General features: G+C 41.8%; 1 protein-coding gene across 7 annotated transcripts in view; it reads right to left on the bottom strand.

Moving 5' to 3' along the window:
* PAN3 (poly(A) specific ribonuclease subunit PAN3) overlaps positions 1–16,582 on the bottom strand; it is a 79,877-nt gene extending 63,295 nt beyond the window's left edge. For 4 of the 7 annotated variants that reach the window (XM_074535273.1, XM_074535276.1, XM_074535274.1 and 1 more), the window contains exons 1-2: positions 15,906–16,581; positions 3,281–3,402 (exon numbers count right to left, since the gene is read on the bottom strand). In XM_074535273.1, the coding sequence (XP_074391374.1) occupies positions 3,281–3,402; positions 15,906–16,320 (537 nt within the window). In that variant the 5' untranslated portion in view covers positions 16,321–16,581. Of the gene's footprint in view, positions 1–2,411; positions 2,519–3,280; positions 3,403–15,905 lie in introns of those variants that run through there. The other 3 variants (XR_012579009.1, XM_074535275.1, XM_026790648.2) reach the window with 2 other exon arrangements.
* Positions 16,583–17,603: the final 1,021 nt, after the last annotated feature.

The following is a 17,603-nucleotide window of genomic DNA, read 5'->3' as shown; positions in this document are numbered from 1 at the left end:
TGCAGTCTGGTTCCATTATACATGCATTATGATAACCCAAACACATGCAACCACATACACTTTTCAACAAACCTGTTTTATGCCCTGCACATGACAAACACATTCTGGAGATTAGATAGGAATGGTCAAGACAACTCATCAACTGAATACCTGACGATTATGTTGAGAGATATGTAGTGAACAAAACAAGGACAGCAGAAAGATTATTTCATGGTAACAGAAATGAGAGATACCCTGAAGAGACTGACTTTTTCACTATCCTTGCTAGAGTGAGATCAGTTAAGCAACTTGAACCAAGTATTTTACTGGTGGTCATAAGTTGCATTCTTGACTTTCCAACTGTAAAGATTAGTTTCAAAAACTCAGGTCTCTTGTTTGCCAGCACTGTTGCAGTATTGTTTAATTGCCATCCTTTTTTATCCTATGCATCCATAAAATCTAGACTACTTCCCTGTTTCATACAGAAAGCACTGCATGAAGTTTGATGGAATAATTGTAATGGTACCCAAAAGTGCACTGCCAACTAAGAGTCTTCACAAGGATGCAAACAGCATGCAGGAATAAAGCACAAAACCATATGATGAACATTTAATCAAGTATCAAACAGATGCTCAATACACATGGATGTACCACACATCTTGTGTTCTACGTAAGTCCCACTAATAATTTTCCCACTGAAAAAAAATTACACAACCTTATGACCTCTAAATATAACTGCAAGGCTGCAACAGCAACCTAAACTTACCATTTCCTAACATCTTACTACTGTTTTTCTATTAGTGTGTTTTCTTGCATGTTTGTGCAATTTCCCAGCTTTAAAAAACTAGCAGAAGAGCCTCACTGCATCTATTTGTGAACTACACAGATTCACCAGAGATGACAAAGTAACTCAGATGGAACCGATGTTTCCATGTGCAAAAGCAAAACTGGGAGTTAATGAACTATTTCACAGTAGACATCTGATGTTTCATTGATGGCAGAACACTAAACTTTTAGCATCTTCAGTCTGATTCAAGAACCTGGAGAGAAATAGGAACATGGATTTGTTCTCTCCACCCTACTTTGTCCCACCTTTACATTATGAAAATTTGTTTTCAGTTTCTGTGTATTGTATTTCTACTATTCCAGTCCCCATTCTGTGAGTGCCCCACCAAGATCTCCTTTCTACTTCAGTCCCTTTGCTCAATCTTTCCTGGTTTCTTCTTTACTTATCTTCAGCTCAGCTTCTCTAAGCCCACAGTATAAGTTTCTTTTCCCTCACCCACCCCTCTGCACTAATTAACACAGATACAGCTCTTTCATTAAATATAGATCCACTTCCATGCTGCTTCAGTCTGAAGGGGAAGAAAGGAAAGAGGGAAATGAAGCTGATCAGTGTTCCTGCTCTGAGTTCAGTCAAGGCCTAGATTATGCCAGAGCTGCAACTACAAAAATGTACTCAAGCTAGAACTTGTCAGTGCAGATTACATCTCTGGGAAATTATTTAACATCTAGGAAGTCTCCAGTGGATCCATATAAACCAGTTCTGCAAAGGTTTCATCAACTGACAAAATCTGTCAAATTTTCAGAGAAAGCAAGCAAGAGGTAGATCCTTGACACAATAACCAATCTACCAGATTCAAAGTCTCTATTCCAAATCATAAATTACTAGTATTATTTGAAGTCAAACCCACTAAAATTTCTCCATTGCCTTGCTCTCCATAGGGCTGAAGGACACAGAAAATCTCATTCCATGTGGCTGAACTTTATCAGTATGTACTTAACCTACAAGCTGACACACAATCAAAACAGACAGCATTACCTATGTAAACAAGAACTTAAACTACAAGATTCAAAGGAAAAAAATCAATACAGGAATGCTTTTCAAACTGTAGTTTGATGCCTGTAAGCACATTCTCAACACTAATAAAATCCTACTTCCAAAGTAATTTTCCTTGTCCTCCAATGGGCAAGAGGCACATTGATTTCTTCCCAAAGAGAAACAATAATGCCTTGACTGTAATCTCAGGAATTAGAAAAGTATTTAAAAATCCCATGAGCATTCATGTTAGATGCATACCTTATTTGCATGTCTGTCTTTCTAGAAGAAACAGTTATACCTAAAAACTAGTGTTTAGAAAGACACTAGTGTTTCTGTAGAATACAGTTTAAAGATACAAAACATAATGACTCTGTGTTAAAATTATAGGACCTCAGTTATACAAAAATTTGTAACTGTCAGCTTCAATAGTACACTTTGGAATCAGAGGTTAAATTTTTTCTTTTTAAATCATGCATAATTGTCAAGAAAGCATTTCTATACTTCTGCATTTCTGTCGAGTAAGAAAATCCAGTCTCCTTGAAAACATGCAGTAAAAAAAACAACCAACCAACCAAAAGAAAAAAAAGGAACACACCTAATTAATTCCCACCTTTTGCTGAGTTATTTTTCAATCCATTATACAGCCACAATTGAGATCAAAGTAACCTCACAAGGAGAGTTTCCTCGATATAAAAGAAGAGAGTTGTTGTCAGGACTCAGTGTGAACTGTTTGACTCATACTCTCTCATTTACCAGAAGTTGCTTTGTTTACTACAGGACAGACCATCTTCTTTCAGCGACTGTGCTTCTTTTAAAATGCATAACACTTTGAGGGAGTTATTGTAATACTTTGTGTGTTAATTTAGAGATACTCATTTAGGTTTTAAATACGACAGACTTTTGTTGCAAATTTTCCACAATACTACCTACACAATAAATTCCACTTCATGGGAGTTCCTATGCCAACCTCTACAGAACACTATAAATACAAGGAAACATTTCAGAAGATTTAAATATGAATTCAACATACCACCACCAGAGTCTGAGTAGAAAAATTCTGAAAGTTTTGCCTAGTAATTTCAGGTCTGACAGTTCATATTTTCCTTCAATGACTTTGGGTCTTTGAAAAGTCTTAAAACCTGAATTTTATATATTTAGCAAAAGGCTACCAAAAGCTACGAGCCTAAAAGGAAATGTAGAAAGTCACATTCAGAAAAGAAACCTAACACAGAATTAATGTATGCAGCAAAGCTCAACACAACAGCTCAGGTAAGTGCAAATAAAACCAAATTAATTTTAAAGCAATAATACTGTTTCATTTCCATTTGCAAAATTAAAGTGAATATATACTCTGTATATCATACAAGATGATACATTCCAGAAAGCTCCATTTGTCCTGCCTCTTGAGCACTTTTCCCTTTTTGGTGTAACACCAGAACACTGGAACTAATGAAACATTATACAAATCACTGCTATTACCTGCATCATGGGATACTTGGTTTCAGCAGGACTTCCAAATCCATTAACGCCAATGAAGCTGGTGCTAAAGTATGAATCCGTCAGATTAGCATCAGCTAACCCACCACCATCCATTCCGGGAACTAAAAGGAAAAAAGAAAAAAATAATGCCTCAGAAAACGTTTCCTTAGCCATGGGTTTATTCACTAGGATCTATTATATGTATAGATTTATTTTTTTTCCCCAGAGGGGAATAGAATATGGTACTGCTGTTTTCTCAGCAAAACAACCAAAAACAAAATAGTGCTTACCATGAAAAAGGAAGTTAATGAAAGAAGTTAGTAAATTAGAGCATTTGTAGCACGAAGTTACAGCACAAATGCAGAAAAGCAATGAGGAGTCTGAACTTTAGAAACAAGAATAACAAGGACAATAACGATACCAAAAAGAAAATAAATCCATTTAAAAAGCTAGAAGGTAAGCTTATTTTATGAAGACCCATATTCTTGCATGCCCTTCTTGAAAATATATGTGTTGGGTAGAGTCTGGAACTGGATGCACTGGTTCTTTTAAAGGGTAACATATAGAAAATGCACACTTAAAAATATATCAAACCTTTTAAAGCACAAACACTTTAAATGCTTCCTTAAGAGCTTAACACAATTTTCATCATCTCATTCTTTGTAAAGTGGCAACAATTTCCTAAAATATAGCCAAAAAAATTGTTTAGATTGAAAGCAAGTGTGAAAGATGCAAGAAGATATTCATCCCACTGAAACAAGGGTCCAACATACAAAACTTTAACCACATATAAATTAATTCAATACTAAAAAGTTACAAAGAAAACAAGAAGCTGTCATAATTAACACAAAACTCTCAAGCAGGTATTTCTTTGACAGGGGAAAACAAAGGCATTTACAATGGTATGCAAGCTGCAGTTCAAATGAACCTTCTGTAAAAGCACCCACAGTAAATTATAAAGACACTCATCAGTGTGGCCAGGCCACTGCAAGCCAACAGGCATGAGTAATGGGTAGCTTCAAGGTAGGAAGGCACACATCCAACTCAGAGGAACATCCTGTACCAAACTATCCAACTTGAACTTCTGGGAGGACTCGCAGCCAGGTGGTGACACCCGGAAACGACTTCCTGACCCTAATCCTCAAAGGAAATAAAACGCAACTTAGTGGCACAGCTAAAGGAATGCATACTATAAACCCTCAATTTTCAACAGAACAGGAATTTTCCCTCTGAAACAGACTGCATAACCTGGTGAGCCATTTCCATGTGCTAGGCACAGGAAACAGCAAAAGAAGTACAGTCATACGAAACCACAGGAAGGGCTGGAAGAGGGTGATGAGTAGCACGCACAGCACAGACAGAAGGAAACACTGTCCAGCTGCACTCCTCTGAGACTGGAGCTGCATGAATCAGCCCACTGGGGGTAACACCAACACCAGTTCAAATGCAGAACTATGAGAGACCAAATAAATGGAATATCTCAGTGGCAATAAACATCAGTTTTGAAAGGGAAAAAGATTATTGAACTTTTGTTGCCAAATTGAGAACATTATTTGTATAGTCTGTAGGTTTGAAGGAAACACCTAAGAAACTTTAAAGATGCTAAGTATTAATGAACTGCTACTTCTTTTTACAAAAATTTTTAAAGTTACCTAAGAGAACGGGAAAATAAAACTCCTTCCACTAGCTATGCTCTAGCTCCTCCTTCATAATTTTATCTAAGTAGCTACATAGAAACTTCAGAAGTCCTCTTGCTACAGCCCTAAAAAAGACAAATTTTTTTGGATTTATCTTTTAAATGGCTGTTCCTTTTTTGCCTTCATTTAGGAAAGTCACATTCAGAAGTCTAGGAAAAGTATTTTATAGTTCAACTGCTGTACTATGGAAAATAGCAATGTCTGCAGTAATGCCAGTTACTGTCTCATCCTCCTGCTACAGTCAGTCCCTAACTTACACTGTCATGGTTAGCATCTTATACAGGGTTTTCTGACATCACGAAAAACACTAGGACTCATTCATACCAGAAAACAAAACAGATAGCAAATCCATATCTAATTGTAGGCAGTTTCAGTCCAGTTTGCCTGTAAATTACCCAAGGTTTTAACTGTGGGTTTTATTTATTCTAAAAATACATTTCCAACATAGTTTTCTCTGCCTATACTTCAGCATTATCAAAACCTCCTGCAGTTTTTATGCTACACCTTGACTGATCAGGTTCCTGTTCCTAAACTGACCTGTTCCAGGTTTCTAAACAGTTCCTGTTTTATTTTCAGGAACAACTGTCATTTTAAGGTACACTATAAAATTTCAGCAGTATATCTGCTACTTCATCTTATGCTTTTGCCTGAAATTACAGAGTCTATCCAATTTGACAAACTAGCAAGATACTCCCTCAGATGACACCATCAGCTTTCCAAATCCTTCAGGCTCTGTTAAAGAATTAAGAAAAATACTATTATTCCTGCTTCTCACTATGCTAGAGTCATCATGAGAATCCAGGCACCTTCATTTCTCCCTTGAACAAATACAGCTAAATGCAAAATCCTTCAAACTGGGAAGAACAAATGAAAACTGACAAGTTTTCCCACACTGAGAAACCCCAGAGCTGGCCTGCAGTAACTCCAGACAGGTGGTACAGCTCAGTCACCCAATATCCAAACAGAGCACTTGAATCTGTGACATAACCTTGCCAGGGCACAGATACAGCACCAGGTGCTCCGCTCCTGCTCTGGCTGAAACACCCTCAGTGCCAGGCAGGTCAAGCTGCAGGCAGGAGCAGGCATTCAGCAGCAACCCCAGAGCTGAGCAAGGCTGAGGCTGCTGCTGGGATCTTTGACACTGCAGCCTTTCTACTGCTGCTATTTGTTACACCAGCCTATCCAAGACACTTAAAGCTGCTCAAAGCTACAATTTAGGCTATTGGCACAGTGATATCTAACAGGGCACTTCAAACAGCAGAAGCTACTCAAGAACATTTCCTTTTATCATCTCTGTACTGAAGTGCTATGGTTTGGCCACACCAATCAGCTCCTTGTGCCACTCCAACAAATTGCTGTACTCCAGTGCTGACCCACCTTCGCAGCGCTCAGTTCCACTGGTACCACAGCAACTTTTTTATTGTCCTCTTTTTACTGTCCTCCAGGATTGTTATTGTCCTCTTCCAAACTGTCTAGAAACATACTGCTAGCAGAGGGACTCAGAGCACAAGAAAGCATATTCCACAGGAGCAATCAAAAGAAAATCAGCAAAAGTACACTCATTGGAGCTGACGAGTTTTCTTGGCAGTAGCTCCTGTTTAAAACAGAATGGTCTAAAAGTGGCAAGTATAACTATTGCCTTCAAAAGAAAATTCAATACTAGCTTCCTTAAACTGACTTCCATGTAGCAATTAGAAGAAAATTAAGCCTGCAGAAAAGACAAAAAAAGTAATTCTTGCATTACTTACAGAGTGAAAAAAAAGTGTTCAATACATACTCCATTTGTGTTCAAAGGGACATTCAGCTTTTACACTGCTGATAGCCCAGCAAATACCTGAACAGCCAAAGCATTTTTACTGTATTTGCCACCCGGCCTTCTCTATGAAAAGCAGACAACTTTCTCCTTCTGCCAAACATTCAGCAAAACAGAAATTCAGCTTCTTGAAGACCACAAGTTGAGAAAAATTATTTATCATAAGCAACCCATAAAAGGTCTGCAGAACTGAGCACAACAGCAGTATGGTATTAAGAAAGGGTAAGCCTAGGCTGGGGAAAAAAAACTCCAGTCCTCAAAGTTTTTATTTTTATGTGTTTACTAATTCACATCAGTCCCTGCATTTCATTTATCCATCCAAATCTTTCCTATAGTACAATTGCAAGCAAACACTTTAAAACATTCCATACACCATGCTATTAAAATACCAATGAACTTCTCATGTCTGTCTTTTCTCTTTTAAGACACTGATTACAACTTTAGTAAGTTTAGGCGATTTTAGGAAAACCCTGAATTAGCTATTTTTTGTTAAAGGAATAAGCCTTTCTGCTGTGCAGCAGCACAATCCATACAGGTTCTTCTTGGACAGAAAAAAACCCTTCCTGATAAAAGCAGAAAGGCTGACCAGGCAGGTCTGAGTAAAGACGGATGCACAAGCAAACAACAAAGAATCCAGAGGGGGAAAAAAATGGTAACACGTTATGTAAGCAGCTGTGTGAAAACAGAACAAGTTTCTGAATTCCATCAATATTCAAGACAGAAGGTACATCCTGGCAATTCTGGAAAGAAATTAAATAGAACGTCTTGAGAAATTAAGACAAAATTTTCTACTTTTTATACACATTATCTAATACTTTTCTTGCTTGGTGAGTAACACTGCAGCTTAATGTGACAAGTGCAATTAAAAATAAATATCTTCTTATATAATTCCTCTCCCACAGAATTTTAGCAGAAAGTAGGCTTCCTGCCAGATGCAGACACCAAAGAAGAAAAAAAAAAGAAAGATAGTTAGATAGTTACTTTTGCCTTACCCATTACAATGACATTTTTCAGAAACAAAGTATCTCATCACAGCTTAAGTGCTTGAGTAGTACCGCCATGAACACAACACATGCGCTTCAACTGAAGGAGTCAGTTCCAGTGAATTTTAGTTTAACGCTTGCCTTGTCTAACACTACCACTGTCAGAACACTAATGATAACTGAAAAGATTTTTGATACTTTCATTCTGTGATTTCACTAAACAAATATTGCATTATCCTAGACTACTTCTTTTATGAACCCAGTATCAGCACTGATGATCTCAGACACTGTTCGTAATACAAGAAAGGATCCTTTCCAATAATGTGGTATATTACCACTAAAGTGAATGGGTAAAGCAAGGCCACAACAGATTTAGCTGACAATTTTCAAAACAATATTTTAAAGATTTCTGGCAAGGTAATAAAACATGGATTCAAATGATTCATTTTGCTATTAGTATTTTTTTTCTAAATGTACAATTATTTTTAGGCCAAGTAAAAAGTTAATATATTATCTTGATTTAAACTTTCAGCACAGCAACAGTGCACTTTTCACATGCTGGTAAACTGAATCATAGGTTCACTGCATACATGAGCATCTTAAGGACAAGGTGTTATCTCAGCTAGATATAAAGCAGTAAAAAACTACAGTGCCATATCTCCAGAGGAATTTACAGAGATAGCTATCCTAATATTGAGACAAAAACAATAAAACATTTATACAAAGCTTATCTAAGTAATTTAAGATTTGTGTCCTTTTGGTCACCCAGAAGCACCAAGGTGTCAGAGGAGCTTACATTTATTTTTCTTTCTGTACTGACATGTACATTTCTGTACACCAGGAAATCCTGTGCTGCTGGTGCTAACCTCACTTGCACACCTCAGTGCTATTTTCTCCACAGTGCTCCTACTTGGAACCTGCTAGGGAAACTGGATTCTCCACTGCTCTTATGCCTCTCTCATTTAATGCAACGTGGCTGAAACACAGACTAGGAATCCCTGAAATAGAGGCACCAGACAAAGAAAATGAACGATGCTTCCAGGCACGAGAGGCAAAAATGAAAGCAAAGCACACTGTGACAGACTGCAGTCAGAGGGAGGACAGCACAAGTGAACCAAGTTGGCTGAAAGGCAGACAGGAAGCAAAACAGTTTGGGAAATGCTGCCTTATTTACAAACACCCCCACTAAGCCACAAGATATTCATGGGCAAGCAAAGGAAAACAGCTATCTTTACCATAATAGTAAATGGCTGGGCTGTCTTTTTTTATATACCTCACATATCATAGAAGCATCTGATAAAGCATCTGAAGAAGACAGAAAAACAGCATAGGTGCCATCCTTCTGCTCTGTAAAAGTCTTTTTACAGAGTCCAGAGCAGCTGCACTCCTCCTCATGGACCAAATCCAAAAGCACAGTGATAATAAAAATTAAAGTTGATACTTTCTCAAAAGAGTAAACAGAACTATTCTGTTATCAGAAACAGCAATTTAAAGTGATACAATTACTTAATACCATAGCTTTCAGAGCTCACCCTCTCCACGATCACCCTCACAATTCCTAAAAAAATTGCATTGAACTATTCAATAAACTGCATCAATTTTTTCAAACATTTAAGCTTTTGTTTTAATAGCCTCCAACTAAAACTCAACTTTTTATAAAAATAATTTGCAAGAAGCAGGTGCAGATAACCTGAAGAGAACATAAGGATATTTTTCACAGGAGACAGGAGAATGCACAAAAGAAAGGAAAAGTCTTCCTGACATTTGCCTCAGCAGCAGACCAACTGAAGTTGAGAGACTATCCATAAACTACAGGAATCATACATTGTATGACCACTTTGACAACAACTTGTATAATCTAGGTCTCTGCTCTCACTTTTATATATATTTGCTTTGTTTCTATAGCTCTATTCTCAAATTTTAAAAAGGTCAGGAGTAAAAGGCTGTTAAAAAGCAAATTAAAAAATACAAGTAAGTTCTAAGCACAAAATATCTTTGAGAACCAAACAAGGCAACCACATGATTGGAAGTTTTTTGACTACTCATGAAGCCTACACACACACAAGTGTGATCAATTTCAACTCGTGCCCATACACACACAGGGATTCACCACACCATTTTTCTGATGGCAGAAAGCATAATATCTTTACTCAAAAGCAACAAATCAGGAAAACATCAGCCACATCAGCTTACTATCTAAATCCCTGCACTGACCCCTTTTCAACAGCTGCCTCACAACCAAGATTATTTTTCTGCCTTGGAGGTTCTATGGAAATGCTTGTGTCTATCACCCTAGCCTCACTTACCATTTGCCCACTTCACCCACAACAGTCTAAATTTGCTTCTAGCTGGTTCCTTACACATGGAAACCTTTCTGAGCTAATCCTCAGAGTCACTACTTTCTGGACATTCAAATCATTCCTGAAGGCCCACTCCTACAGCAATACCTAAAAAAAAAAATCAGTTTCTAATGCCTGCTAAACAGAAATTAAATAGGGATGTCCTCAGTCTTGAAAAACAAGCTTCCCATAACTAAGATATAGCAGAGAGTTTGCTCCTATAACAACTACCCCCATAATCACACTCCTTTCCTTGTTTGCCTTTGAAGACAGAAAACAATGACAAGAGTAATAGTGCTACAGTATTCTTCAATACCCAACACAGGATGGGTCCTACCAGAAACAAGTAGTTACCAATACTCCTCAGATATCCACAATTCTTGTGAAATATCTGAACTCTGAATGATTTCCTATGCAATAAGGAAAAATCATGAGGTATATAAGCAGATAAAATGAAAGCAAATTAACAGTGCAATTTTTTTAAGTTTCACTGCCCTAAAAATCTCAAATAACTTTTCAGATTGAGAAAATTTTCCTTCTCTTTCTTTTTCCTTAGCTCTCCCAAATCATTTTCCTCCTATGGGCCCTTCACTTAACAGAGCCTCGTGGGTCCCTTCCAACTCAGAATATTCTGTGACTCTGTTAAAAAAATAAAAGCAAAAAGAAAACCTATGTCTAATTGCCCAATTTCTGGAGCTGACATACAAGACAAAAAGTGATTAAGTGAACTCAGTAACTTTCATTTCCTCTCATGCTTCTATAAGACGTTATTGGTTTTACTCTTCAATTCTCAATTGTATTGGTCTCTTAATGCTAAGAATTTTTTCCCATTTCTTAAAGATATTCAGAGCAAAACAAGGTATCAAGAAAATTGTATGATCTGCCAACTCCCAGAAAAGGCATAATGAAAATTAAAGAGGGAAGTACCTCCAAAGGAAAAAAACTCCAAGTGAGGTACACAACTAATATAGCATCACTCACAGAAAGCACAAACACATTTGGAAAAAGAATTCTCAAGCATACACCTTTACTATAACGTGTATAACACAAGTGGAGAAGAAACAAACCCCAGGAAAAGCAAAAAGTATGTGACATACTGCAACTATACTTGTACTTAAAAGTTTCATATAACTGCTTTCAAACACTTCAACTTATAAATACTGAAATACTACCAAAGATAAGAAAAATCCACATTTAGAATAAACCTGACCACTTTCACTGCATTAAGAAATGTAATCCAACAGAATACCTTTAGCATGAGTTTTGATGAATAGCTATCTTTCCATTTTTTTCAGTGTCAGCTGCTTCATCTTGTTTAAAAAGAAGTGTACTGGTAAAGAATCAAGCACCCTTTAAAAACCAGAACATTCACAAATGTCTACGTCTTTCCACTCCAAGCCTAGTGTATTTAGGGATGTCCCAAAACCTAAGCTGAAATGCTCACTAAACCAAACATGGAGCAATTGCATATGGAATTGCTACAGCAGTGGCCACTACTGCCCTGACTGGACACAACATGCAGATGGTTGGCTGTGAAAACAGAAATAATGCTTTTATTAGGGCTGTGAAAACAAACATCATGCTTTTATTAGGCCAACCCAACACATGCCAAGTCTTGATATCCTTTCCACCTTCTCGCAGGCTGGCAATAAAGTCCATTCACAGATGGGCTGTTCTCAGCAGCCATAGAAAAACACCACCTTGCAGAAACACAGACCTGTCTTCCAACTACAGATTTCCTAGGAGGGCTTTTGCAAAAGGCTTCCTAGCAGAGAACCAGATGCAAACATGTCACAGTGAGAGGGTGGGCTAGGCTCTGGCACTGGAAACTCACACAGCAGCAGCAGCACTGCTGCTGTGGCCAGCTCCTCACAGGCAGCCACTGGGCCCAGAGCACATCCGGCCCTCCTCAGCTCGGCAGCCCAGTGTTTTACAGGAATCAGAAGCCAGAAGAAAGAGTGAGTACTATGTATTACAAACTTCACAGCAAAATTAGGGCAGAAATTAGCAAACGTCTGGAGCCATACTTCAGCTTGTACCTATCAATATATAATATGAGATCTACATGCAAAAGAATACTACACCTGTTCAACTACCTGAAAGCTAACAAATACAATGACAGTTGTTCATGCAACTTTAACTTATCTGACCTAGGTCTAGGCATGATACATTTTAATACCACAACACTTCCCTCTAAACCTTTCCTCAGGCAGCACTGAGAAGGACTGGCAGCCTAGGAACAAGCCCACAGCATGCAGCAAAGCAGGCTGCTGGTCTGCTGCTTACAGAAGCTGCAAAGTGCCACAGAGAACAGAGGGCACATACAAGAAGAGAAATTCTTCATGCTACCATGCTCTCCCTTCCATAAGCTACTCTTTTAAGCCCTGTTAAGCATAACTTTTCTCCCAAAAAGGAAGTACCGGTCATTCCTCCACCTCTGCTTCTTCTCTAGCCTTTAGGCATGTGGGACATACATCTATTAGAAAAGCACCACGAGCAAATTTAAGTAGCTACCAAATTTGGAGAAAATGCATTCTTTGCCTTTCCCCCTTATTTTGTCACAGAAGTTCTATGTAAAAAGGATTAATGTTTTTAAGTAAAATTTTAGATAGGCAATATCAACTATATTCCCTATTCTGCATGCAGTCAGCTGGCCACCTTACTCTTGGGAGGTGAACCACGCAGAAAGCTGAGCACTCAACTCCGATGGAAGAGACAGAAATGGTGCTTTGAACACGTGCTCCATGTCAAATGGTCTGGGGGCAGTGAGCAGCAGCGCTGCCTTCTGAAAGTGGCTGGAGCTCATGGGCACGGTCAGCATTGCCCCCCAGGAACACAAAAATCCACACCATCAAGCCAAAGCCACATTAAGCCAAATACCTCATCAGCTCTGACATTGGACAGCAGTAGCTATGTGGACAAAAGCATAAGTATGAGACAAGGATAAAGCAGGATTTCCCAGCAGGCTTTCAGCCATACATATGTAGGGGAAGATGAGTCTGATCCAGAGATGGGGATTTTTTTGTATTTAATAATCCCAAGGAGAGTTTTCTTCCAAGACTATCTGATCACTTCTGGAAATCTCGTATGTTAGTGCCACAAACATCTATGGGCATAGAATAGCTTAACTACACATCACCTGAGACACTCCTCCTGGTTAGCTCTGAGGATGTCAGCTGCTCATTCCCCTTCATACTCTAATAGTGGAATACTTCCACACTGGAATATTTCTTGCCTTTTCACTGCTCACCATCTCCTCATCACTCAACATTCTTACCACCCATGTGGTGAAAATAAGTTGGTATTTGGGGAGCCCTTGTGATTACCACAGAAAAACCTATAAGTAAATTAATAATCCTGTAGTCAAAGCAGGATTAGAGTAACACGCATGTTAGAATGAGGCACTGACCCACTTTTAACAATAAATAGGACTACCCAGTTAATTAGTCAATGAGCATTATCTCCTCTGTGCACTGAATGAGGCTGGTGTCCAGTGAGAAAGGAACAGGAAAAGGTGGCATCCACAGTCACCTTAAGACTACCAAATACTTCTGAATTAGACAGGCAGTGACTGTACAGGCAGGTGATTTTTGGCAATTTCCACTTTCATATTCTTAACTTCAGAACTTTTTTAATATGACTTTGTGTCTTACTTCCTACATGCACAGAAATAAAACTTTCATTCCATCCACTTGTAAATCATACTGTTAACACCAGAGGCCATCAGCAAGGCAAGGAATTTAGATACTAGCCTGTCAGTACCTACATCTATCAACTTCAGATTTTGAAGGATTATTTTCCTTATTTTTTTCACAAATGCATCCCAAACCGAAGTTTAGAAGTGAGATTAGGCCCATTTCCTGGCTTTCAACTTTAATTTCCCTGTCCTTTGTTTCTGGGCTCTTTTTCCTAGCTAGTGTCCTTCAAAATCCACCAGTGGAAGCTTTTGCCCCCTACAACAAGGGACGTGGCCTTCCCAGCAGGCAGCCACTGACAGCATCATAGCGGGTTTCTCCCTTCTTGGTGCCCCCACTCCTCAACTGGGTACAACTGCAGCAAGCATGTTCAATGGAAGCAAGTGTTTCAAATCATTTAACTGCTCAGCAATATCAACCCCCAAGCACACACAAACACTGATGGTTTTTGCCTTGGATTCAGGGCTTAGGCAATTTTTTAAACTGTTTCTTAGAAGAGCATCCTTCACATAGGAGCTTTTAGCTGCAAACTAAATTATGCAGCCTCTCCCCAAGTCTGAATCCCCTAAGCATTTTCTTTCCCACAGGGAAAAGGTGTGTTTCACACCAAACTCCGTCCAAACGAAAAATTAACAAAGATTGACTTATTGCTGCTGAATCACTCCAACATGTTTCTGCTTAATTAAAAAAAAAAAAGGCAAGAGAGCCTTCAGCTTGAATAACTTAAGTTCAACAAAAATCTGGAAGACTTTTAATAGAAAGCCTTACGCACTGGTATATTAAAGGCTCCTCGTGAAAGGGGAGACATAACAGTGTTGTGTTAATGCAAGACACTGAGAAGCTACCAACTACAGAGATAACACTCAGCAGCACAAGCTCACCACACCTGGCAAAACAACAGCTGCAGGACCCTGAAAGATTTATCAAGCACTAAAAACCTACATACAGGGTGTTCAGCATGGTTGCATCTTAATTTCAGAAAAAATATGGTTATGACCATTTAGTAGCTAAAGCATTTAATGTAAATAAATGCCGTGTTTGTGTCAAAAATCAATAATGCAGCCAAGCTGGATATACTCATGTAAAGAGGCACTGCTTTTCTCAAGGAGCATGTTTTCCTAGCCTGCCAAATGCTGCTTCACCTACAAAACAAATGGTTATTAAAATCAGTTCACTGCAAGCTCCATCTAACTATCGGCCTGCACATCAGGGGGATGCAACACCAAGCAGCAACAGCAGGGCAGCTCTGCATGACACACAAGCTACCTGAACTCTCACCATCTGAAAATGGGCTGCGCATAAGGGCTGGAAAACCTCAAAAAAAGATTCTGAGACAATTTCTGCTCACAGTAGTAAATAACAGAGACACCTATCACAGAATCATAGTAACACTGGGGTTGGAAGGGATCTGGGGATCATCTAGCTCAATCGCCCTGCCAAGGCAGGATCACCTACAGCAGGTTACACAGAAATCCGTCCAGGTGGGGTTTGAATGTTTCCAGACAGGGAGACTCCATAATCTCCTTGGGCAGCCTGTTCCAATGCTCTGCCACCCTCAACATAATGCAATTCTTCTCATGATGAAGTGAATCGTAATTTATAAAATTTTTTTTCGTAATTTCAACTGGAGCATTTCAAACTTCCAAGAGCCGACACTCAATACACGCTGCTCGGAAGAGCCCATCCAAGGGTGCCGCTCGGGAAAGCGCTGCCTCCCTGCTCCCAGCCTGACTTCGGGCAGGGAATACCTGCGAACCTACACCAATCCTAGCGCTAGAGGGACGGATGGACAGCTGCCCGGGAGCCCCTTTAAAGCCACCCAGGAGGAACCCCCTCCCACAAACACCTGCCCGCTCCTTCCCATCGGTGCGGGCCGGGTCTCCTTCGGGCAGCCAGCCCAGCCCCGTCCACCCACCCGGGACGGCCGCAGCCGGGCGGGCGGCCCGGGGTCCCCCGCCACCACCATGGCAGTTGTTATTTGTTTCCGGCAGCACCGCGGCGTGTCGGGGATGAGGAGCACCGCGCCGCCCGCCGCCCGCTCCCGGCAGCGCCCCCCAGCCCACCGCACCGCACCCCCGGGCCGCCCCGCCGCACTCACTCGCCAGCCGCGGGCCATCCAGCCCCCCGCCGCCGCCACCGCCTCCGCCGCCTCCCGCCCCCAGCTCGGCTTTCTTAGGCCCCACCACCGCTGCCGCCGGGCCCGAGCTGGCCCCGTGAGCCGAGTAGCCCGGCCCGGCGGCGGCGGCGGGTGGGGGGATGCCGAGCGGGAGCCCGCCGAGGGGGGGTGCGGCGGGCCCCGGGCCGGCGCCCGGCTCCTCATGCAGGAACTGGCACTCCTCGCCGTAGAAGCAGGTCTTGTCCTTGGCGTAGTAGCGGCAGAACTTCAGCTTCACGGCCCCGCCGCCGCCGGCCCCCGCCCCGCCGGCCGCCGGACCCGCCACGCCGACCCCCGCCCCCGGCGGCGGCCCCACCACCGGCGACGGCGACGAGCAGGGCAGGCCGCTGCTGTTCATGGCAACCGCCCCGCCGCCGGGGTCGGCACCATGGGGAAGGGGGCGGGCAGGGGGAAGGGGCGCGGGGACCGCCGTCACCCCGGGTCCGGCTCCGGAAGGGGCAGGAGGAGGAGGAGGGGGCGACTCCGCGCCTCTTAAAGGGGCCGCGCGGCCCGGGGCGGCGGCGCCTCCTCCTCCTCAGCGGTCCCGGCGCTCGGGGTTGTTTATGCCATTTTCCTCTTCCTGAGCGGCCGCGCCTGCGCCGGCGCGGAGCATCCTGGGTAGCGCCGCCGGCCGGGCCGCGGAGGCGAAGGCGGAGGCGGTGGGGGAGCCGGTGCCGCGGGAGGGAGGGCGGGGGCGGGAGGGGCGGACGCCGGGACGCTCCGCCGAGCGCCGTGTGCGGCGGGGCCGGGGCGGCGAGGGGCGCTAAGCACCCGTGGCGGGAGGTGTCAGGCGGCGGGTGACCCCCGCCACACGGCCCGGCCCCTGCCCCGGGGCCGCTCGGCTCCCAAGCGCTGTGCCGGGCTGGATCTCGAGCCTTCTCCCGCTTTGCAAGGTCCAGGTCAAAGCACCGGCCGTCCCCGCAGGATCTCAAGCGGTTTCCCTCCACAAAAGTTTCTCTTTCCTGCCATAAAACCACACGGCAGCCTGCTGGCCATGCCGTGCCTGCTGGCATAACGGGAAGGCGGCCAGAGGGATTCTCCTTCTCCCGGTGACGAGACGAAGTTCTTAAGAAAATGCTTCACGTCTTTACCCCGGAGCTCGGAGAACTTCGTTGCGTGAATTTTAACTGACTTTCTTGCGATGCTACTCAAGATTTTAATTTTTTTCAATTTTTTCAGTCAAGTTGTTGGCATAGCTCGTGGTGCTGAAATAGCTGAAATAGTGTGTATATATGTAGTTGAGTAAATATAAGTTAAAGTGTACTTGACATTATTTTGGTAAGAAAAACATTTACTGTAGAATTAAGATTACTTGTTGTCTATCATAGCCTTCTTTCTTATTAAAAATGAAAAGAAAATCAGGGCTTGCCTAGAAGATGCTTTGACAGTTTGTGTGAAAAGAAATTTAAAAATAATGAGTGAGCTTGTCTCATTGGAACAAATCAAAATCTTTCTTCCTCAGATAGAGTGTTCAAAGGCCTTGAGAAATAAAAGTGCCTTAAGCTGAAATCTCAAGATCAAAAGTTTTGGACAGAGAACTAGAGAAAGGACAAGACTACAACGTTAGACTTCTGTTTTAGACTGTATACCAAGAAGACAGGGTGAGGATATAATCTCTCTGTCATTCCCCACCAATTTTTT

This window comes from Zonotrichia albicollis, chromosome 2 (assembly GCF_047830755.1).
Source record: "Zonotrichia albicollis isolate bZonAlb1 chromosome 2, bZonAlb1.hap1, whole genome shotgun sequence".
In the NCBI taxonomy this organism is placed as follows: domain Eukaryota; kingdom Metazoa; phylum Chordata; class Aves; order Passeriformes; family Passerellidae; genus Zonotrichia; species Zonotrichia albicollis.
This window is presented reverse-complemented; position numbering and strand designations above follow the sequence as displayed.